Source organism: Corvus cornix, chromosome 19 (assembly GCF_000738735.6).
Source record: "Corvus cornix cornix isolate S_Up_H32 chromosome 19, ASM73873v5, whole genome shotgun sequence".
Taxonomy (NCBI): domain Eukaryota; kingdom Metazoa; phylum Chordata; class Aves; order Passeriformes; family Corvidae; genus Corvus; species Corvus cornix.
The window spans coordinates 5,391,445-5,415,217 of NC_046348.1; the positions used below are offsets into that span (position 1 = coordinate 5,391,445).

Below are 23,773 nucleotides of genomic sequence, written 5' to 3' on the forward strand. Positions count from 1 at the left end.
GAACCTGTGGAAAATAAGTCCTGACAGCAAAGGAGAAGCTGCTTCAGTTTTATTTCTTTATCTATAAAAATACCCAAACTTTAAAAACCCAAGGAGACTAAACCAGCACCTGGATAAGGGCAATGGTCTACAGAATGGGCAGGAAAAGGGGATTCAGCAGTGACATTTCTTCAGAGTTTTTAAAATTCATTCCATAGGGTTGCTCCGGATCTCTGTAGCTACCTCTGAGGGCATTTCCTGTCTATCCACATCTGCCAGAAGGAATCTCCCCTTTCCTTCCACCTCCCTATTTATTCCCAGCTGTTCCTGTGCCAGCACTGCCCCCTCTGCTAGCACGGGGCCAGCAGCCTGCGCTTGCGGATGCATTCCCAGATCCACCTGGCAGTCACCCGCTGGGCGCCGGGATTGGCATCAATGTCCCCAAGCACGTGGGTGGCTGAGGCCGTGTCGAACTCCGGCACCAGGTCCCCGTCGTAGGCGATGAAGTAGCGGCGGATTCTGGCGAAGTCCTTCACGGAGGGGGCCAGGTACAGCTTCACCCCCGTGAAAATGTCCAGCAGCGGCTGCTGAGGGGGGAAGGAGAAGCAGAGCTTGGGCAAAACATTGCTTGGAATGGAGCTGGACAGACAACAACTGCCCCAGCGTCCTCCCACCCCGCCGTGGGAGCCTGCCAGCTGGCTGTACCTTTTTTCCGTTGTCCTCCATCTCCGATGCTTTTCTCTTCTCCCCTCGTTTCTCCTCGGCTTTCTGAGGGGATCCAATGACTCCTCTGCTCTCTAAAAACAAAAACTTGGCTCATGTGTGTGCTCTGTCCAGATACTTGGTTGTGTTTTAATGTGGGGGGAGAGTAAAGAGTAGAAGGGGAAAGTTTCCTCCCCTCTTTCAGGAAAATTCATGAATTACATTTTTTCTACTGGAAATGGTGAGGGGCAGCCTCCTGCCCCCATTCCCAGGCTGCTGCTGCCACCTGCCCTCTGCTGTCACCCTTCTGTCCTGTGTGAAACTGCTCAGCAATCTGCTTCATGTTCCAGCTCAATTCACCTGGAAACCACCTCCAGCCACGTGTCCCTTTATACACATGAATTCCACCCAAATAAAATCAAACACTCATGGCCAACACTGTCAAAGCAAAGGGCTGTGACCTGCAGGAGTGGGAGCAGCGAACACCAACCTGAACAGCATCATTAGAGCTGTTGCCATCCATCTTTTCCCAATCCCTGGACATCTCAGAGCTGTGCTACTCAATTCATACTGGGCCAAGCCAAGGATCTGAACAGCTTTGCCCAAGATCCCTGAGATTCATGTGCAAGGTGGGATCATCAAGCCTCTGACAGAAGGCAAGGACCCAGAGGACACAGGCCCAGGCTCCTCTCCTGAAAGCACCATCTTACCTTCTGCCTTCTGGGCTTTTGCAGGGGACTTGCTTGGGGGACTCTTAATACTGCTGTGAGGTGTGGAAGACCTGGAATTCTCATCATTCTCTCCACTGCTGCCAGCTGTGGACTCATCTTCCTCTCCAGCCACCACACTGAAATCAGCCTTCTCCTTGGAGAGCTGGTACAGCTCCTGCCCAGCAGAAAGAGAGCACTGATCATGTGTGACACTGGACACAAACTGGGATGCAGAGACTGCTCTGGATTTTTCCCCCCTGAAGTGTTTGCTCAGATGCTTTTTCTTCCTGCACCTCTGCAGTCATTTTCCTGTCAGCTCTGCCCCAGCATTCCACCCTTCTGTCTGGCATTAAGGGAAGCCACACAGGGAGGAACAAAAGCCACATCCACATCATCTGCCACAGAGCAAGACAGCCCCATTCACCAGAGCCTGAAGAGTGAGCAGTGCCCAGTGCTCAGAGCCCATCTGCAGAGGGGTTTGTTCCTCTCTCCTCCCCACAGGGATCCCGACAGGCCCCAGGGGGCTGCGTCACTCCTGCTTTCCATGGCACAAGCAGCCCTGGCAGCTGCTGCCAGCCCCAAACTGCAGCAAATCCTCTGAGCACAGAGCTGTCCCCCACTGCTGGGGCTGGCACTGGGCCCCTTCCCTCAGCACAGGAGGGTGAAGGGGTGGCTGCAGCCCAGGGGGCCTGGCTGGTGCCACTTGGCCCCTGTGCCCCAGGACACCCACAGGCACGTCCCAAATGCCTCTCCCAAACTCAGCAACTGACAGGAAACCGAGTGACCATGGAGGGAATAAAGGTCACTCTGAGGAAGGCAATTCCTCACCCTGGCACAAGAGCTGACAGAACCAATTTCCAGCACAGACTTTCCTCACAGGGCACAACACCACAACAGCTCAAGGGACCTGAGAGGCCTCCACAGCAGAACAACCCAGCCCGAGCCTGGCATGAAGGGAGAATGGAAGGTGCCATCGCAGGCAGCAGCCAGCAGGTGCCTTCACTGCATGCCCTGCTGTGTGATTTGTCTCTGAAGCACAGACTGGAGCCAGAACCAGCTCTCCCTGTGCTGTGGGGCCCTGTGCTGACCCACCCTGAGCTGCTGTGGGGCCCTGTGCTGACCCACCCTGAGCTGCTGTGGGGCCCTGTGCTGACCCACCTTGAGCTGCTGCAGGTTGGTGGCTGTCTGCCAGTCCTTGTCGTCGCGGATGCGGGTGCAGCGCGGGAAGCGGATGGAGATCCCGTCCGCAGTGTGAGCCTCGGCCTTGGAGAACTCGGCCCCGGTGATCTCCCACACGGGGGCTTTCTAAACACAGCAGGGAGGAAGCCACGTCACATTCCCCTGCTCTCTCAGGAGGCAGCTCCAAAGTGTCTCAGCCCCGCTCACACCCCACCCCAGCACGGTTCCACATACACAAACTGCCCTTCCTGGTCACCTTCATTAGAAAAAGCTCATTTTTCACTAAGCCAGAGATCCTTCACTAACACAAAATGCCAATTTCTAAGTAACACCTCCTGTTTCAGGATACATGGCACAGACCATACTGACACATTCCCTACAACAACAGCAACTTTTGGGTTGCAGTTGTGCTTCAACCGTTTGAAGTCGGATTTCTCATATATCTCAAATTTAAAGTAAGCTCACTTCTGGAAGGGATTTAATGCACAAGAATATTTCCCAAAACTGCTGCAGGTGTGATTTCTTCATGAAGCTCTTAGCCTCAAATGCACCTGCAAGATTGAGAGATAAAAACTTGTGCTTAATTTCCCGTTCCAAGTATGAAGATTAATTTTGTAACAGAGACAACTTCTAAGTTGTCCTAAAGGATTTATAGAAGATTCCAGAGTAAGGGCTGGGAAATGCTAAATGATTATGACAGCACTCACCTTTGGATCTGGGACAATGAAGTCTGGGTAGTAGATTTTGTTAATTTTTAGCCACCTTGGAATTTTACTAGGATCCTATTAATTCAAAGCACAAAATTAAAATTTTTGACACTTATCATCATATATAAACCTAATTCTACAAAAAAAGCTGTTGAAACACAACCTAGAAGTAGATCAGCATAGAAGTATTACATTGCCTTTGCATGGATGAAACTTGCACTGATCTGCAGCAGTTTCTCTCATCTAGAAAATCACAAATATTACCTGAAACAGCCCTCACTTCCTGTCATTCTGTGGCTGAAACAAGAACAGTTGCTCCAATTGTGATTCATGTAAAACTACAGATTTTTTTTTAAGCTTCTACAACTTTGATGCAAATGGCCTTCAGGATGTCAAGGTAATTTTAAAATTCAGCTCTTTGTTTATTTGTCCAGTCTTGAAAAGCAAGGTAAGCAATTTACAGAAATCTTAACTCCAACCCCAGGTTATGGAGCCACCAGACCAGAGTCTGACTGACCACTTCCCTCCCACAGCCCCATCTAGTGACTGCCTTCGCCAATCACAATGTGCCCAAAAACCCAGATAAAAAATTGCTATCTTCCCAAAGAAACTTTGCCCTAGCAGGAAACAGATGGTGCCTGGCTTCCCACTCAGTGTCTGGGTACAGATCCCAGGCAGTGCCTCATGCAGGAGCTGGCTGCACTCACACCTCACTTGTGGGAAGTGGTTGATGTGCTTTAACTCTGATTCATTCCTGGCAGGGCACTTCCACCCTGCAGTGAAGCAGCACCTCAAGGGCAGCTCAGCCCTTGGCTCTCCCCTCTCACCTTGCTGATCTTCACCATGTCCAGCTCTGTCTGCAGACGTGCCAGGGTGGCGTCATCGTGGCCACCGGAGCACTTGGTCACAGTGCACCACTTCTCGCTCTTGGGGTCGTAGCAGCCCATGAGGAAGATGGACATCATCCCACCTGCACAGGGACAGCAGGGGCTCACACCTTCTACAGGACAAGCCAAAACCCTTTTCCATCTTTGGGAGCCAAAGGGGCCTGGGCTGGTGTGGAGCATCAGCTCCACTCAAAGCTGAACAGAGCCTCTGCACTGTGCAACAGCCCAGCCCAACACCTCCAGCTCTGCTGTGCCAACTGCCCACAGCAAACCCACAGCCCAGCACGTGATGGGCTGCAGCAGGCAATCCCTGCTCCAGCCACTCTCCTTCTGGAGGCCTGCAACAGGAATACCTTGGGAGTTCCCTGAACAAACAGATCTCTGCCTTAAGCCAACTCCAGACCTACCTTTACTGCCTTGTCCATAGAAAGCCCCCAGCACCACCAGGTCAGCTGTGTCAGCCATTGCCCCCTCATTGAGATAATCCTTCTTCACCTTCAGCCAGTGGCGTTTCCCTGGTTCATAACTACCCTGTGCAAAGCAAGGCAGAACCCCTCAGAGAGATCCCCCTGGTGGCAGCAGCACCTCACACAGCCCTGGCCTTTACCCAGCTCAGCAGCTCCTGAGCACAGGAGGAGGAGCAGCTTAGACTGGATGGCAGCATTGAGAGGAACCCAGAGATGTTTCAAGAATGCTTAGGGTGTGATTCTGTCTCAGAGCTGGTTCTGCTGTCATTCCCCAATTCCCAGCTTACACCAGTAAAGAGTGAATGTGAACTTGCCTTGACATCTTTCAGCACCAGCCCTTCCAGCCCCTCCCGGATGACTCGGGTGATCATGTCTGCCAGGTCTGAAGCTTTCTGGAAAGGAGACGGATCATGGTTAGCTCAGGACTGTAAAAAGGGCTGAGGTCTGCAGGCTTTTTGTTTGGAGCAGTGGTGCACTAAACCCAAAGCAACTGCAGAGAGATGAACAGGTAGTTTCACAACAGTTCTCCTAAGAGGATCCTGTACACGTCCTCTTTGCTGCACATTCAGTGACCAAGCTGGGAACATGTCCCCAGAAGAAAAGGTTTGTCTAGTTAAAAAGTACCCCCCAGAGATGTGGCTGCCCCACTGACTGTGTCCCAGTATGTCCCAGATCAGATTTTCTCAGCCAGCAGCACCAGCTTCCTTCTCTATCCAACTGCCTTGGGACCTATGAACCTTCTTCTGCCCAGAATTTCCAAGCATTCTCCACCAAAGCCAAAGTGCTACAGAAATCAGTAGCAATGGGGAAAAATAATGGGACATCAGGCTTGTGCATAAGCAAAGGAAAAGCGCAGCATGCTACTGCCTAAAGGCAGCTTTTAGCAGCCAGGGTGTCTCAGGCTGTGTGGCACTTGAAGCTGCCAGTTTGGGAAGCGGCAGCAGTCTGGCTCCCTTCAACCACGCTGCAGTCACAGCTCTGCACTGCACAGACTGAGTGACAACAGGCTTTAGCTCCTCCTAACAGTGTCAGAGCGACAATGGCTGGAAAATCATTAACAAGCCAAAAAACTTGAGGTATGCAAGTTAAGATTATGCTGAAGGGGTTGGAGCCAGCACAAGATGGGAATACAGAACTGGCTCAGGAAGTCTTGCACACAGAGCAGAAGCAGAACCATTTTTCCAGGGTGAATTTGCAGACTTAAATCATTAAAAAAAAGCCAAGTGGTGAAGGAGCAGGGTTAGGGTTGTAAGGGCACCCTGGACTCACTGTGACGTGTTTCATCTCCGAGAACAGGATCCGGTTGGGGATTTCCACCATGTTGTCGTGGAGGAACTTGCGCCGTTCACACAGGGGCCTAGAGCAGGGCATGGACAGTGAGGGACAAGCAACAATCCCAACAGCAACACTGAGAAAAAGCTCTTTAAGTCATTCAATGATTCATCCCAGAGTTCCAGAGAGGACAACTCGTTCTTACTTTCCTCCAGGAAGTGACAGAACAGAAATTCCACGTTAATTGTGTGTTTAGGGGACATGAGCAGCTGAGATGCAGCTAATCCCAATATCTGGGAGAGCAAGAGGAGCTCCACAGTAAAACTCCTTGGCACGGCAAGATCCCTCCCAGGCAGCCCTGATTTTACAGTGAGTGGCCAGTCTGACAGCCCAGGTGAACTGGTCTCTCTGCACTGGTGGAGTTTTCCAGCCAGTTTATCCTGGGAAACCAGCCCAGCCACTCTCCCCTGCCAGACACACCTGTCCATCAGGCTGACGTCATTGAAGTAGATGCAGTCAAACACAAACAGGCAAACGTTGGCATCTTGGAAAGCAGCTTTCTGAAACACAATGAACATCAACCCAGAGAATTCTGCAGGCACAGCAAACAATTTTAGAAAAGTAATAAAAACAAAAGGATGGATTTTTCTCTCTATAATGTTTTAGGTATGATAAGCTTAGGCCTCTTCTACAAGTATTCTGAGAATTAAGATTTACATTGAATGTGACAAAGCACAAGCTAAGAAGATAAAAAATGTTCATTTCCTAGGAATGGGAAATAATGCTAAAAATATTAATGACTTTGGGCAATGCAACATCTGTCACTACTGCTGCAAAAAACCCAACACATTTCTAGAGACAGCAGATTAATGGCTACTTTTAACTTAAGCAGTTATAGTTCAATTTTCATTTTCCTGTCCTCTTCCTCACCCCCATTCAGTCTAGACACAAGGACTCTTATATGGAATAATCACTGCATCCCTGTGGTCTCCCAGGCTGCCATACATTGCTCAAGCCATGAGAAACAATGACAGAACTGCAAGATTTTCCAAAGATTTTTTAGTATTATTATGACCTTAGTTTAAAATTAGTATTTTAGTATTAATATTGTGAGATGAAGTTTTGTTAATGTGCTGCCAGTGGTCAGGTTAATATCCAATCTACTGTATTAGAGCAATAGCTTTTCAATATCAGCCTTCTCAGGGATCTTTTTTTTCCCCCCAGATGCTCTAACAAGCACCAGAGCTCTGAAATGACGCTGTGATAATTAACAGAATGTGTTTAAATCAGCAGAGTAACAGCCTTCAAACACAACAAAGCATTTTTAATTTTTTTTTTTACCTTGTGCACACCAAGAGTCCCAAAAGGAAGTGGCTTGCCAGTTTTATTGTCAATTAGGAGAACTTCTGAATCCAGGATCATACTTTGCCCACCAGGGAAAGCCTGGGGGATGAAGTCCTTAAAATGGGCTACCTTGGGAAAAGAAAAGAAAAATAACTGGCTGAAGAGAGGGATTCACTCAATGCAGGTGTTTTCTCCACAAGTATCTGAGGCACATGTGGCACATCTGCACTGCTCTGGTACCCACAGCAGTCTACAAATAGAAAAATGAGGCTTTAATAAACAGAACCAAGGCATCCAGCTGGCACCAAGGCTCCCAAAATGCAGTGCACAAAGAGGACTCTACAGAAGACAGATGAAATTTGGTTCCAAGCTCTTAATGTGCATCAAAATTAAATGATCACAATGTTAAGTGTTGCTTTTCCAGATCCTACACATCTCCATAAATTACAAGTAAGTCTCCAAGAGAAGGAACTATTGGGAATGCAGTGGGTGAGCTGGCACAAGGGATGAGGCAGTGCCCAGGTGCTTACTTTGTGGGGGAGCACAGGTTTGAGGCTCCTGCTGAAGTAGCTGAAGTGATCTCCGTTCTTGTGCACCTGCACGCGCTCGCCGTCGTACTTGATCTCGGCGTACATCCCGTTGGGACACTTCTTCATGGCGTACTCGATGGACTTGCAGGCCTCAGCCTTGGGGACAGAGGATCCAGAACCCAGGTGACACATGGGAAATAAAGCTACTCCTCCCTAAGTTCATGAACGAGCTACAATGAATTCCCTTGTGCAGCTAATCTCTGTTAGCAAGTCCAAGTTTTCCTTAATTACTCGCTCACTTAGCATCATCTGCATATGCCCAGATAATTACAGCTTTTCAGTGCTTATCCCCTCCAAATGCTTTAAAATGCACTGTGCCTTTTGTAGGAGTGTGCTCAGCCCAGAAGTAAATATTTAACTCTGCTTTGTTCACACAAAAAGCCTGACTTATTTGAATCTCTAATCCACTGGAAAGCTTAACGCTACTTCCAGAGAAAGGATCAACTTCTGCAATGACAGCAAACAAATATAAAAGACTGAGAGCAAGACTGAAAGCAAGGCAAGGTTTTAGCTTGGCAGTGGCACTGAAGGTGCAAGTACTGAGCATACTGAATACTTGGCCTCGTGGAAGGAGATGCTTTCTGAACTGGCATTAAACAACACTGAGCCCTGCACAGTCAGCCCGTGCTGAACAAGCACTGACCCTTCCAGCTGGGGCTCTCTGCTCCCTGCCTGCCTGGCAGGAGGGGCCCCAACCTACCAGCATGGGCTGCACCGGGGTCATGAGCGAGGCCTGCACGCTCAGGGTCCTCTTCAGCCCCGGCGCCTTCTCGGCCTCCTGCTGGTTGTGCAGCACCCGCTCCACCACGTCCTGCAGGTTCCGCGAGGCCTTGAACGCCTCGTAGGCGTTGGGATCCAGAGCATCCAACCTGCAACCCATTGGGGAGGGGGGAACATTGATCAGCCCCAGGCCTGCTGCTGCTGCTGCCTCAGGAAATGAGCTTTTCTGGGTTTATTAAAGCACTTACACGTGCTTTGCTCCAGCATTCATTTTCAAGTCATGCTTAATTAGCCTGATGATGCATTTCAGGTCGTTGCCCGTACACCTGAAGAAGAGAAGATTCAGCAATGGTAGACATTGAACTGAACAGCTTTCCAGCTGAAAAGAAGGAACTGATCCAGGTCTCTTTAAAAAAAGGCCCTCCCTGTGTGGAGGGTTTAAACAAAACTGAGAACACACGTTACTAGTGACACCTCAGAGGCACAAGGGGATATCCAAAAGGCTTTCCAGCATCTTTATGCCAACATTAGTTCTGCCTCGGTGTTGATGTACCTTCCAAAATTTACTTAATTAACACATCAAGAGTAGCTAATAGTAAAATCCTCAGCCTCAGAGCAAGAATTTTTGTCTAAAAGTCTTGAAGGCTTTCCCCAACATATTTAAGAACAACAACTTAATTAACAGCTAAACACCATCAGTGTATTTCTGCAAATCACTTGTTTGGTACTGACTGAAGAGTCCTGACAGGCAGGGATGAAGTTCTCTGGCATGAACAAGAGCCATAAATATTCTCCATTGCTGTCAAGGGTGTCTCAATCACACCACTAACAGCAGCTTACAGATGCTAATTAATCAGTCTCGGTGGCTCATAATCAAGTTTTCACCTACTCCAGCTTGCAGAGAACCACTCCCAGTGTTTGGGCAAACCTTCAGAGGCAGATTCCTGCCCTCACCTGCGACTGATCTGCTGCAGGACAGTCTGCTGGTCATCCTCCTTGGTGAGCTTGGACAGCTGGATTAGGAATTCATCGACCTCCTGGATGGTCAGGAGGCTCTTGGCTGCTGGAGGACAAGTCTTGCTCTGCTCGAAGAAGATCCGTATGGTCTCGGAAACATCTCCCTGTCTCCAAAAACAAAACCAGGGTGTGGATGAGAGGCATGGCCAGAGAATGGGGGTGCCACTGGGGATTCAGCATGGTTGCAGTGAGGATAAAGGACAGGACTGATGCTGGGATTGTGCAAAGAAATCAAACACTCAAGGAAGCTGCCACGACACATAAAGCTGCTCAGCTGTTTCATTTGCCAAAAAAGGTAATTAAGAGTACCAGCATCATTTCATGGCTCTATTTTTCACTGCTGCAGCAGCACAGACCCTTTATTTCCTCAGGATGAATCCACTTGTAAATCCAAGGATGTGGGACAGGCTAGTGATGTCACTAGAAGGCACTACATAGCAAGGCAATGAACAGAGATGAAAGAATTACCTTTACTATCTAATTCACCCCTTTTCTGCACCTTGCAGTGAATCAGAGGGTGCACAGTCAATCACCAACTCCTGTGCACAGGGACTCAGTGCACAGCTGAGCATTTGCAACTGTACCAACTTAATTGTATCAACCAACTGCAGCTGCCAGTGACAGGTCTGTTAATTGAATCCCAGGTTTTGATATGTGATGGTACAAAAGGAGTCACATAAATCAGTTCTGTAGGAATGTACCAGACAAAGGAGTTTAGACAAACAGATGCAGCCCACCTTGCCTAGATAATTTTAGTCTTGCTTTCTAAAGCTTTGCAGGTGGATTCTTATCCTGCTTTCTGGTCAAGCATGATTTTCTACAGGTTCCAGATGGCAGAAAATGCTACAAAAACTGCTAAAGCCAAGGAAAACCAAAATACATCACCAGCTCCCATTCTAACAGTCAAGCTAAGGAGTAAAAAAAACCCAAACCATTACAGAATTCCCATAAGCAAAGGGCTGAACAGCAGGAATTAAGAGAGCTGCTGTCTGCACTCACCTGCTCCAGGTCCCGGACCATTTCTTCCTGGTTGCAGTTAAAAATCCTACTGAACAGCTTTACAATCTGCTTATCATTCAAGTTGTAAACTATTTTAATGACACCTGGTAACAGCAGCTTAATGGTCAGGTATACATCACCATGAAAACCATCTGGGAAAAAAAAAAAGTCACATTATGACTCTGATGATTTATTTTCATGTCCTGGCTCTGGTTTGTGCCCATTTGAATAACCCTGGGATAAAACCCACAGCCGGGGCTTCTGTTTGCTCCACATGAAAGGAGTTCTTAGGGGAAATACCCACAATTTGCCTCTAAATCTGATCCCAGCACTAAATTTGGCACCTACAACACGAGTGAGACATTTTTGTCTGAATTTGCTATTTAAAGAGGAGTTCTCTTCTCAAAGATTATCTCCACAGTTCAGAAATCACCACAGCACAAGGCTGGGACCACACAACAATCAGATTTTAATTTCACCTTTCCTTTTGAACTCAGACTTTGAGGCTGATTGTGAGAGGGCTGAGAATGCCAAGCAGGAGCCATACCTCCTGCAGATCCCTTCCTGAGGAAGTCCTGGATGATCTGTGTTTTCACATTGTAGCTTGGCTTTTCGGCCACCATGGCACAGAGCTTCCGGAATTCCCGCAGCAGGCAGTCCTTGTGCTTGGGATCACACTTGGATGCAGACAGGCTGGACTTGTGGGCAGAGTTTGCAGGGGCATCTTCTGAATTCTTTGGCTTGGCTGCATCAAACACATCACAAGTTGCTTTTTTTAACAATAAGGAGCAAATGTTGAAGTTGCCTCTGCCTGGCAAGCTGGGAACAATCCCAGCGTGCTGGCAAAGCTTCAGAGCTAAAATTGATGACTTTTATAAAAACCTTCAAACTATTTTTACCCTTCACGTTACACCAGAATTTTCTGGCTCTTAATTCTACCAGAAAAATATGATTAAACCATAGTGTAAAGGAATTTCTCCTTCCAGATGCCTCTGTTTTATTTATTTGTTCATTTTTTTCTACTTCACAGGTTTTTGCCCTTCACAGCAAGATGTTTGCCTAAGGTAATTTCTAAAATGGGGGAATATGTCCCAATCCCCTTTTCTCTCCTAACACCAATCCCCTACAGGAGGTGATGCCTTTGGCTGTGTTGTGGCTCTGGGCAGTTTGGAGCTCCAGGTGGGTGTCAGGTCAGTCAGAGCTCACACAGGGACTGTCCTGCTGGCAGCTGCTCCTCAAGACAAGTTTTCCCTTCCATGAACACCCTAACTGAGAATCCCTCACCAGTTTTTCCTGGATTTTGAGCTTCAGATGGGATAACTTTAGGCTATGCCTTCAGTTTGACTGGAATGAGCCAATGGATGCAGGCAGATGGAGTCAGTCTGACAATGAGGGGAATGGCAGAACCTTTGTTTCCTTGGGAATATTGGAAACTCCAACATCTTTCAAGACTGACAGCCTAAGCAGGCATTGACACCTTCTGGCAAACCAGAATTTAAAAAAACTAAGACTAAATCACCTACAGAAAAAAACCTGCTGATCTGAGGCAACCTCTGATGCTGAGATTAGAAGAAACTGATTTCCCAGAACCAGTTTCTTGATTCTTACCAGTGAATCCAGAGAATTTCTTTGGTGGATCTTTTGTGGTCAGCTGTCCTGTGGCAGTGAGCTTTGCCTGCACTATCACCTTTTTCTTCGGGGTACCTCCAGTCTTGGAATTGGCTTCTGGAAAGCAGAAAGGTTCAAAGAGGCAGTCAGGAATAATCTCATACGTCCCTCAACATATTATGTATGCTAGAGAGTAAGAAGCCTTAACAGAAATGAGAATTGAAGGAGAAAAAAAATGTTGATGGTTTTTTTTAGATAACAGAAGTTAAAAAAACATGTAATTTTTTTTAAAGATCACAGAAAAAGGTGAAAATGGAAAATAACTGATGCTTCCTCATGGGTTTTATTTGCTGTTGAATTAAATCACCTAGGCCTTGCCCACAATCAGTTGTGACAAATGAATTGAGGAGTACCACTGTAAAAGTGACCATTTCTTCCCTTTCCTACATGGCTGAGACAGGGATTGCAGCAGCACCACACACTTTGTCCCTAAGGCATACAAATTAATCCATGAGGATTTCACGGCAAAGACACAGCTGGGTGACAACCTGTGGCATAACTTGAAAGCAAGGAGAAAAGCGACCCAGGCACTGCCTCGTGCCTCACCTGATATGTACTTGTTGATTGTTTCTTTCTCCTCATCCTGCAGCTCTTCCCACCCCTCCAAGTCTGTGATGTCTTCGATTTTCTTGGTGGTGGCCCGGGCCTTGTCCAGCTTCTCAAACATGCACTTGACATGGTACCACTCCTTCATGTCCCCCCCGGACTCCGTGAAAGGATTGGGGACAATTTTCCCAATGCGCACCATCCCCTTCACGATCTTCTCCTTGCACTTCTTGCAGCCCGCGGTGCCTCGCTTGGCATAGTCCACACAGTACCTCTGCTCTGCCATGTCCTCCGCAGCTGTGCGGGCTGAGCGCGGCCGTGCGCCCAAAAGCAGGGAGAGACGAAACGCTCCGGCAGCGCCGCGCTGGTCTGTGGCTGGCAGGGAGACAGGCTGGAACAGCAGCTGGCACCAGTGGCCGGGCTTGACTCTGACACAGCAAGAGAAGGGTCTGGGCAAGGAGAGCTGTGGGCGAGGGCAGAACAGCGCTGTGCCCCTGCCGAGAGCGCGGGCAGCGTGTGACAGTGCCCTGCCGCCCGTGGGCATCCAGCCTGCGCTGCGGGTGCTGCGAGCGACAGAGGAGACACTGAGCACCCTCAGCGGTCCCAACCCTCACCCCCGGCCCGGCCCGCGCTCCCCTGCCCCACACCCCAACACCTCACGGCGCCCTCCTCGCTCCCAGGCCCTCTCCCGCCCGAGGCCGCTTTCCCGCCTGCCCGTCCCGGGCCAACCACCGGCTCCCATCGCCGCCGCATGCCCCAGGCCGCCCCCCCGCCGCTCCACCGAGCTCCTCACGGTGCCGCCATCCCGCCCCCGCTCCGTCCGGACCCCAGGGCCCCCCCCCAGCCCCTCAGGCCGCGGCCGCCGCGCCGGGACACGAGCGCGCCCACCCCGGCCTCCGTAGGGCCACGCGCGCGCGCGCGCCGCGCCAGGCCCCGCCCCTTCCGCCCCGAACAGCGCCAGGGGCGGGGCAAAGCCAGGCCACGCCCCCTCGCCCGTCTCGCCCCGCCCCCAGCACGCGCCGGGAGCCGTTTCCCGCCTCGGGCGCGGCTGAGGCGGCACCGGGACAAGCGCCTGAGGCGGTGCAGGGTCCGTGCCCCGGGGCACCGGACAGCGCCTGAGGCGGTGCAGGGTCCGTGCCCTGAGGCGGCACCGGGATCCGACTGAGGCGGTGCAGGGTCCGTGCCCTGAGCGGCGCCGGGACAGCGCCTGAGGGCGGTGCAGGGGTCCGTGCCCCTGAGGTGGCACTGGGTCCCCGCCCTGAGGCAGCACCGGCTGCACGCCCTGGGGCAGTACCGGCTCTGTGCTCTGAGGCAATGGAGTGATCGTGCCCCCAGGCGGCACCGGCACCGCACCTGGGGCAATAGAGGCTGCACGCTCTGGGGCGGTACTGGCTTTGTGCCCTGAGGTGATGTCGAGTCTGGGCCCTGAGGCGGTGCCAGGTCCATGCCCCGAGGTGAGGGCTGGTCCGCACCACATGAGTGACTCCACTGGAGCACTGTATCCTGTGTGTCCCGCCTTGAGGCAATGATGTATTCCTGACCTCCCAGTTTGCTTTTTCAGAGCACTACATCAAGTCGAGGCAGGTCTGAGGGGATGCCCTACCCCTGGCTGCACCACACTGGCTCCCCAAGAGTGCTGTGCTGTGTTAGCACAGCTTTGAGGTGCTGTTGGATCAACTGGCCATAGAAATGGTCCCTCCAAGACTTCTATGCCGTGTTTGTGCAGCTCTGAGCCATTGCCCAATGCCCAGCCTCATGAAGTTGCCCCTTCAATAGTGCTGTGCCATGTTGGTGCAGGTTTGATGTGCTGCCGTGTCACTGGGCCCTCAGTACCTGCAGAGGCCTGAAGTGCTGCCCTATGACATCCTGAAATTGTCCCTCCGAGCCCCCCACGCTGTGTTTGTGTGGGCCTGAGGTGCTGCTGTATCCCCCCAGGCCCCTGAGAACAGCCCTTCATCCCAGTACAGGTGAGCACACAGCTGCAGTCCAGCTGTTGGCTCTCTGCTGGTGGCAGCCTCCCCTGTTTCTCTGATGGAAGTGCTGTTGTGCTGTGCCAGGAGGCTGCTGAGGAGGCTGGAATGGATGCAGTACACGCCACCACAGGATTCCTGCCTTCATTCATGGAAAGGATGCTGTGTAGGTTGACATGGCCAAGTCTCTGACCTGCTTTGCTGTACCTCAAAGGCAGTGTATGAGACATAAGGTACAGAATTTGCTTCACCAGCCACATATCTGTCTTTCTGCTGGCCTCCAGCTGGTTGCAAAGCAAGCTACAGGCAGTCTTCCTCTTCTTCCCAGCACATCAAAAAACCCACACTATCTGGAGCTGTGATTGAGTGTAACAACTATGCCCAGGCACAAAACTGGGATGAAGTCTGACACAGGCATTTCTGATCACTGGGATCTGGCTGTGAACAGACAGTCTGCATTCATTTGCAATATTTTACATTGCAATATTTGCTCTCAGACAATGCATTCAATCCATGACCTCAGGATGGAAGTACACCTTCCTGTCCCTCATGGCCCAGAAGAGGTGGAAACCCCAAAACAAAAGAAAGGAACAAGCTCCCCCAACCAAATCCAGCTGGGAGCTTTGAGTCACAGAAGAGGAATTGCAGAAGGATTCAGAGAGGACTTCCTGCTATGGACTTTATGTGGAAGGCACCCAGACCACCCCCATGCTCCAGATTTTTGGCTGAGTGCATTCAGCTCCAGGACCATGCATTTGGCAGACTTGGATGAAAGGTTTAATATGTGAGTTTAATGAGATTTGATTTTTAATAGTTCAAATTGCTTTGAGAAATGATTTACAGAACGTGCAGTGACTGGGTGCAACAGTTTGTATGAACACTGGGATTTTAGAGGGGAAGAAAACAAAACCCAGGTAAAGATGAGGTGTTCAGATGTAACAATGTGCAATGTTCAGAGAGAGCTTGCTGGGAGCACAGAGTTCATGGCACCACGGTGAGATCTCTCATTCATTGTGTGTTTGAGCCTGGTAAAAGAGATGGAAAGGCAAGGGCTGACACTGCAGCACATCATTATCAGGTTTAAATAAGGCAGCTGAGCAACCTGCCAGGGGTGGGATCTGCTTCCCTAACTCTGCCTAAAAGTCAGCAAAATGAGCTAAACTAGGCAGAGTCTTCAATCAGTAGAGGAACATTTCAGAGGCCTCAGTGAGGGTGAGATGAATTGCTCCTGGCTCTTTTCAGCCTGGAGGGGGTTTGGATGGCAGCAGGGACAGGTGAGGGGAGTAGGAGGCTGCCTCTGGAGAGCGGTTCAGGGACTGGAGATTGATGACCTGGCCGTGAGAGATGCAGCAAGCACAGGCAGGTGGCAGAAGGCTGCCACGAGAAACTGGGAGTTTGAGATAAATTTCCTTTCTGAGAAACACACACAACTGCTGTTTGGTTGCTCTGGAAAGGCCTGGGAATAACAGCAGCGAAGCTGGTGCACTCTTAATGCCAGCTCTCCTTCTCTTGAGCAGTAGATGAAGACTCTGCAGCCTGGAGCATTAATTTTGCTGATTTTCTACTGTGGCTCCAAAGGAATTGGTGGAAAGTTGAAACTTGCTTCTTCATAGAATTCACAGCATGGTTTGGGTTGGAAAGGACCTTAAAGCTCATCCCATTCCACCCCCTGCCATGGGCAGGGACACCTTCCACTATCCCAGGTTGCTCCAAGCCCTATCCAACCTGGCCTTGGACACTTCCAGGGATGGGGCAGCTGCAGCTGCCCTGGGCACCCTGTGCCAGGGCCACCCCACCCTCACATGGAACAATTTCTTCCCAGTATCTAATGTAAATCCACCCTTTTTCAGTTTGATCTTGACATCTTTTTTGTGGCTAACAGGTCTGAGATGACATTAGGAAGTGATAAGAAAGTTTCAAGTGGCCCATCAGGCCCTGATTTTGGTCAATGCTCTTAAGTTTTCCCTGTAAGCACTTTCTTCCCCTGAAGCTGCAACGTGCATCCACTGTTCTTATTGTGAGTGGGAAGGTTTGTGTGCAAGGGGAATAATTAAAATTACTTTGGGTTTTAGATTCTTATTGGAATAAACTCTTCCAACTCCCCCTTTGGCTGGATGTACCTTCAAACAGCTGTGAGTAGAACAATTTATCCAGTGAATATATCCACAAAACCACAGGACACGGAGTTCAGTGAGAGAAAACCAGGAGACAAATCACTGCTGCTTCGCAAAGGATCAGGGAGAAATCACTGCTGGAGTCTCCCTTGGTAGCAAATCTGGAATTGCTGAGCTGAGCCTCTTAATGTAATGTGCTCTCTATGTAAAAGGCAGCAATGACAGACCAGTAGAGAGGCCCCCAGGAAAGCAGAACTCTGTTTTAAGTAGTTTATTCCACTAATACCAGGAAGATAATGCCCAAAAAGTCAGATTTAAAGGTTTAAGTCTGTCCTTGCTTAAGCCAAGTGGTCATCAGGAGTTCTGTCAGGAGTTAAAATATATATGAAAGTGAAATAATGGTCTCAAGGGTTTTAGAGCTTTTTCCTCAGTGTTAAGAAGCAAAAAACCCCATTTTAGCTACATCTTAAACTAGGGTTGAAAATAGTTCATAAAAAAAGGTTCACCTTGTCCACATCTTCTAGGGATATCTTAAATTAATGGAGTTTGAACTAAAATTAAAGTTTCCTTGGAAGACTTCTGTCAGAGTTATATTCCAATGAATCCAATCTTCTTCGTATTGAGAAAATGTCTGGAATCTCACTAAAATCAAATAAAAGGAGGGAGATATTTAGAATTTTAATAACCCCAATGAACAAATATATCTCCCTCTCTGGCTGCTAAAGAAGATACTGAATCTGTACATGTGGTTTATTAAAATATAAGCGATAAGAGAAATGGAAAAGATTATAGGAAACAGACATATATACATGAAATACATTTGGCCAAAAGGGAAGGGATGTCAGTTAAATAACAGATCAAGAAGCCACGTAAAATGGATTTATAGAGCTCAATATTACTCACTTATTTGCATTTATGTTTGTTGGTAAGACTGACTTTGTTAGGGAGGGCTTGGACAGGAAAAACTCCATGGTTCAGTCTGAAGGGATTTGCAGTGTTTTGGATGGAGAAGTGGCTCGCAAGGCTTTCTTCTGGCTTGTGTGGGGCTGAAAAGTGGAAGCTGGATACAGCGGGAATGAAATCTTTTCCAAGCCTCTTTCTGCTCCCTCAGTTTAGTGGGGAAAGGGGAGAATATAATCTGTTGTCAGTTTAAAAAATAATTTGCTGTTCTTCAGTTCCCATTTTCCTCTTACTGTTTCCTGGAACAGTCAGAGGGACTGGATGTGATCTAAGGTGTACCACTGACAATCTGAGGAACTCTCAGAGGAGCAGCTGTTCCCTGCTGCAGGGCATGGACCAGGTGTTCCCACACAGGTTCACCTTTCCTTCCCTCCTGTTCTGTTCTCCAGGGCACTGCCTGTGATTCAGAGCCCGTGACACAGAGCCATGGAACCCCTCTGCATCCCTGCTCCCATTGCAGTGACATCTCTGCCTAGGGCAGTGACAAAAAGATGACAATGAATGTGGTATTATCCTAAAATTGGTATATGCAGCCCTCTGTGGAGGAGACAGTTTTGGAATGTGAACTTTGTCCTTTAATCCAAACACAGCAAAAGTCTGTCTCTGCCCTCCCTCTCACCACATCTAAGCTGTCTTTTTGAGGGAAAATTTTGACATCTGGTACATGGACATTAGGAATATCCGAGTGCAGGAAAACAAATGTGAAATTTGTCATTTCTAGTGCAGATTGCCCAAAGAGTCATTTAACAGCCACCAAAATAAAAATGTGTCAAGAGATTTCCAAAGGCACTTAAGAGATGCTCATGTTCATTTGCTGTTAATACTAATGAGAAGTGAGTGTCCAAATCACTTGGACAGGTTTTGGAAAATCTCAGCTAGATACATGTCTTCCTGGAGGAAATTACATTTGACAGGAGGCTTCTGATGCAGGGAGAATGAGGGCATTGGAGGCCACGTTCTGAATTCATTCTATTTCGGTTCAGAAATCTGCCAAACGTGTGTTAGACACAGAGCTGGTACCTCCACCTCTATTCTGCTGTCACCTAATAGAAAATCCTTTATTTTTCTGCTTGCTGCATATGCTGTTAAATTAGATAGAGGTATTTGCAAGGTGAATGACAAGTGTAATTGGCTATAAATGCTCCATTTAGAGAGATTGCAAACTATGTTTAAGTTACACCCAAGTGCACCTGTACTTGAGATGCAAAGTCATTCAGCTCCCACAGCACCTTCATTATAACCATACTTCATCCTCCCACACAAATAGATTCTGAGGAAAATAATTTCTCCCCAAATGTACATCTGCTGCGAATTATCCTGGCATCATTACACATGCCAGGGTAGTGAACACAAATCTCATCCTCTGGGGTGGTGCTGATTGAAAGATGACACCTAATTTTGGAAAACAAAGGAAATCTAAAATAAAAGCGTGGCAGATATTTTTCGGGGAGTTTGTTTCAGAGCATTTCCCAAATTAATTTGTCATTTTTGCTTGCAGGGAGAAGACTTTTTTCAAAATTTTAATTGAAAATTTTAGCTTTGAATACTTTAGAATGAAATTGAAACCACAGTTGATGTTTTTAAATTGACCTTTTCAGGCAATGACTGTTGCTAAAACCAGAGATCATTGTGATACCATTCTTTGAGACATCCAAATTAATTTCAGAAAATCATCAATGTTTTCAAGACAGACTACAAAGTTTTTTTTATTTTGAAAAACCTTCAAGGCTACTGGTTAAAAGACTATTTTTGAATGCAAACAGCATTTTATTAAAACACTTTTAGTGCTGCAAAGGAACACTTGTGCCCAGGAAAAAAATGGTGCCTACCTTGCATTGTCCCCTGGGATCTGTGCTTGGTTGTGGGGTGAAAATCACTGTTTATTCTCTTAACAGCCAGGAATCCTGCAGGTTTCAAATTCCCCATTTCTCTTCTCCATTTCTTCCTTGTTCTAAGTGGCAGCTGTGTACGACTGGAGAACAGACAGGGCCGAGCAGCTTTGGCTTCTTTTTGTGTCCCAGGAAATCTCTGTTCTTCAGTACAGAGTAGTCCCAGGTTGCTGTGCACTTTCCCAGGTACTTTCAAACCACACCTTTCGTATCTGCACAGCTGGTCTGGACTGGTGTCACACATCCGAAGTGAAATGAAAGAAACTCCTAAACAAATCCAATCTCGGTTGTGCCCTGCTGCCTGCGGTGTGGGGCTGAGCCGTGCCTGATTGCAGATCTAATCTCACCCTGATACCTGAGGAGCAGTAATGACACTCGCTCCATTCTGTCCTGCCCAGGGAAGCTGAGGGATCTCTTTAGCTAAATGAAATATTACCTAAATGACATAGTAGTCTTGGGCTTTCCACAGCGCAAGACCATGTTTTGGAAGGCAAATGGAAATTCAGTTACTGGGTGACTTCTGCAGACCCCAGCTCTTGGCCTGGGCTCTTCAGCACATTCAGGCGTTGTCATCTCTGGGTTTTAACAGAGCTCAGGAGGCACAGACAAACCTCTGCTTGGAGTGAAATTCTGCTTTTTAATGCTACAGGAACTTTCTTACTTTAGTGCTAAACTGTGTTACTTCTCTTTGAATCTTCCCTGAAGTAGCTCTGTGATGTTACCATTGCCGTGCTGAGGGCTGTATGTGTAATTAGTGACTTGTATGACTCCCAAAAGCTGCAGTCTAAACCTTAATCCAACCTTCACGTTGATCACCCTGCCACATCACTTGAAAGCACTTATGATCAAGGAACTGCAAGTCTCAGAGCCTATTCCACATCGGAGATGACTTTTACTGGGGAGATGGGATGTTAAAAAAAAATTAAACCGGTCCTCATTAGAAACTGGAGACATAAAAGTCTCCTGAGCCAGACTGTGAGTGCCACTGCAGAGCTGTTTATGCAGCTATTTATGCAGGGAATAGCTCCCCAGGGATGGACTATTTGCTGTTGCTTCTGCTCAAAGACCCCGCACCGCGATGTCAGTGCTGGAACCAGGGGTTTGGGTTCCTACAGGAGCAGCGTGAGCGAGTCCTAATGATGGCAAAGTGCTGCTTTTCCCTCTCTGGAGGGTGCATGGGTTGTCACAATGCCTCTGTCTCACTCGTGTCGCCCCGGGGCACGGGAAATGGGATATAAACAAAGCCAAAGCAAATGCAGAACCTCTGACCTATCTGCAAATGTTGCTTCTGGGGCTATTTGTTTCTGTAATTCCTCAGAGCACATTGGGGGAGGCCGATTTATTGCTGCCTGGGATATCTTATCCCTGTCCTTTCAGCGAAATGGAGCTCCTTTTTCGTTCTGAAGGGTTTTGTAGATGAACTGAGGAGCTGCCACTTGTGTCTCCAGCCAAATAACTCCACATTCACTCTGTTGCTGTCAGAACCACAGGGTCCTTCCCTGCAGGGGAAAAAATCAGGGCCCAGCCTGTCCCTGTCCATGGGGTGCAGGTAGAGTAGCTTTGCTGAACTCAGGAGGTTCCTGCTGGCCCCTTTCTCCAGACAGCTGAGGACCCTGGCAAAGTCCAGGCTTGTCTTCCCTTCCCGTTCCTTCCTTCCTGCCTCCCGGATGTCCCCCTTCATTATTCCACCCCTGGAATCTCATTGAAACGCACGTGAGTGAAAACAGCAGCACATTGAAACAAATACGTTGAAAACTCCTTTTAAAAGAGCTTTTGTGCCTTAGATAACATCTGCTGTCGGTGTTTTGGGGAAAGCCACTCCGTGTGCAGTTGCACCATCCTCTCCACACACAGGGTCACGTTTCCTGTCTGAGCAGGTGCTCAGAAACACCCACCTGCTGCAGGTGAAACTCACTTAACCCAATTAAGGGCTGTTCTAAGCACGTCAAGCAGGAGCTCTGCTGGTTCTTTGCCTGGGGAGAGAGGGGATGTGGCTCTGTTCAGCTTCAGAACGGGGAGTTCTGTTCCTGAAGTCTTTTCCCCCTTAGAATGGGAATGCTGAGTAGCACTATTGCAGAACAATGCTTGTCCGATCAGTGAGTTTTTTCTAAGCCAGCTCTAATTACCTTATCTAGACCAGGATCTTTCCCTTCTCGATTTCAGGGGTATTTTTAGACTAGTTGGTAAGTGTGTGCTGTGCCAGGAGCCCTGAAAAGCTCTGGGTAGCTTGGCTTGAGGAGTCTAAACGGAAGGGGTATGGGATCTGCCTTGTAAAGGGGCTGACAGCTGTTCTAAGGTGCTTAGATCTATTCCATACTAATGAGAGACATCTATTCCATGCTAATGAGAGAATTTCTTATCTGACTGAACTGCGACTTTGCTTAACTGCTGTCCTCTTTTGAAAACCTGTGTGTTAAATTACCATGAGACAATAGTTCCTAAAAGGCATTCCCCTAACCTCAGTTTCCTCACTAAATTGGATGAATCTAGTGAAATGTCTCTTAGAAACAAATCTTTTTTTAAGCCTGCACTCTATTCTTCTTAACCTCTGTGCCCTAAACAATTTCTGAGACAAGATGAATACCAGCCTGTGATGATCATTGCTACATAGATTCCACTTAAGCATTCACTTGGCTGATAGCCTGGAATAAGTCACTGTTGGGGGTTAAACAACTCCTGGGGCGACAGATGGGAGGACCTCATTACGCAAAGTGAGGAGAGTTATCGCTGGAAGCAGCTCAGGTGGAGCTGCTGCGTTCACTCCACAGAAAGTACAGGAACTGAGGTTACCTGGTGTTGGAACCTCTCAGCTTGAATCTGAAACAAGTGGGGTAACCTCTCTCCTATGGGGACCTTCCACACTTTGTCTTGGTTTTGCTAATTTAGGATACCATTTTCTGCTAGGAAATGTAGGAAAGGAAAGTTTCCACTCCCTGTAAGGATTATGTCGTTGTCTTGAGATGCTTTGAATTGCAAATGCTACCTTAAATCTGGTTTGGACTAATGGCACTGCTGAGAACCACTGCTGAGAACCAGACCACGGCTTTGACAAACCTTTCAAATCAGAGGCTTCCAATTTGAATTTCAGATGTGCCCAAGGCTCTGGAGCACCAGAAGGCAGCGTCCCTAAACACGTGAGGTGAATGATCCTGCCTTAGCCCTTCACTGGGAGAACCAGCATGGCTGTTTCCCTGGGAGTGTGCTCCTTAAAGTGATTTCCACCTCCCAGTGTACTCTCCATTACCTGCTATAATTGAACCAGTCTGGGACATTCCCACCTCCTTTAGGAGTGCTCTGAGCTGGAACTTTGTTTGGATTCATACCAGGATCCAGGGTCTTAGTAGACCCTGCTATGAGCTATCAACAAAGACTTGGTTGGGAAATAATAGAACTAAGAAAATCAACCAAAAGCAGTTGTTCTCTTAATTCATTAAATAATCTTACTAGTTTGGGGTTTGTTTTTTTTTTTTCCTGCTATGAAGTTACCTTCCAAAGGCAGATAAAAAGGTGTGTCTAGCTAAGTTTGTCCTCAAGTGGGACTGGGAGAGAATTCTGGATTGTTGGTTTGGACTTGCACAGTGAGGGGGAGCTACTTTGTCATGTTCAAAGAACCACAAAATGATTGAAGGTTCTAAACTTTTATGCTGCAACCTTAAGTGTCTGTGTCCTAGAAAAATCACTAAATAAAGTAACTTCTTTTTGAACCTGTCTGGAATGCTGAGGTCTACAGGCTGGATTTTGAAATCCCAGTGAAATGCATAAAGTCACCTTAGATTAAGAATTTAACTCACCTGTACTGGGATCTTAGAGTTGGCTGGGATGAATAATGACGTGATTGGATCACTCTTCCCACACAACAAATGACACTCTCCTGTCTCTGCTTGGAATTTGAAGTGGAATAGGAAACTTTGGCCAACTCTATGTGCGGGTTTGGTCTGCTCTGACTCTCTGCATTTCTCTGTGCACTGTGTTCTTTCTCTTGAATTAATTTGAATTCTGAGTAGATCTCCAAGCTGGTGGGGTTGCAGCATCCTGGGCTTGCTTTCAGATATC

The 23,773-nt window shown here is 48.1% G+C and overlaps 1 protein-coding gene across 3 annotated transcripts; it reads right to left on the bottom strand.

Annotated features, from left to right (window-relative positions):
• Nucleotides 1-31: 31 nt before the first annotated feature.
• Nucleotides 32-13,616, bottom strand: LIG3 (DNA ligase 3). 3 transcript variants are annotated; one of them, XM_039562724.1, is made up of 20 exons: nucleotides 13,569-13,616; nucleotides 12,788-13,350; nucleotides 12,182-12,298; nucleotides 11,121-11,318; nucleotides 10,574-10,725; nucleotides 9,512-9,678; nucleotides 8,806-8,883; nucleotides 8,538-8,706; nucleotides 7,778-7,933; nucleotides 7,245-7,376; nucleotides 6,384-6,463; nucleotides 5,901-5,988; nucleotides 4,946-5,023; nucleotides 4,572-4,695; nucleotides 4,105-4,247; nucleotides 3,278-3,352; nucleotides 2,550-2,696; nucleotides 1,392-1,566; nucleotides 685-776; nucleotides 32-563 (listed from the first exon to the last, which is right to left on the bottom strand). In XM_039562724.1, the coding sequence occupies exons 2-20, from the start codon at nucleotides 13,329-13,331 to the stop codon at nucleotides 330-332; spliced, it is 2,949 nt and encodes a 982-aa protein (XP_039418658.1). In that variant the 5' UTR covers nucleotides 13,332-13,350; nucleotides 13,569-13,616; the 3' UTR covers nucleotides 32-329. The 3 variants fall into 3 exon arrangements, with proteins under 3 accessions (XP_039418658.1, XP_039418657.1, XP_039418659.1); XM_039562723.1 differs by having other exon boundaries at nucleotides 32-566; XM_039562725.1 differs by having other exon boundaries at nucleotides 32-566; nucleotides 12,788-13,215; nucleotides 13,569-13,611.
• Between the last annotated feature and the right edge of the window lie 10,157 nt (nucleotides 13,617-23,773).

What these genes read in the sequence shown, in the direction of transcription:
- LIG3 (XM_039562723.1), bottom strand. Translation starts at nt 13,331, where the DNA reads ATGCCCACGGGCGGCAGGGCACTGTCACACGCTGCCCGCGCTCTCGGC. An exon ending in CTGCAGCAGATCAGTCGCAG is followed by an intron (nt 8,884 to 9,511) that starts GTGAGGGCAGGA and finishes TCTCTTCTTCAG; the next exon opens with GTGTACGGGCAACGACCTGA. An exon ending in CTATGGACAAGGCAGTAAAG is followed by an intron (nt 4,248 to 4,571) that starts GTAGGTCTGGAG and finishes GTCCCTGTGCAG; the next exon opens with GTGGGATGATGTCCATCTTC.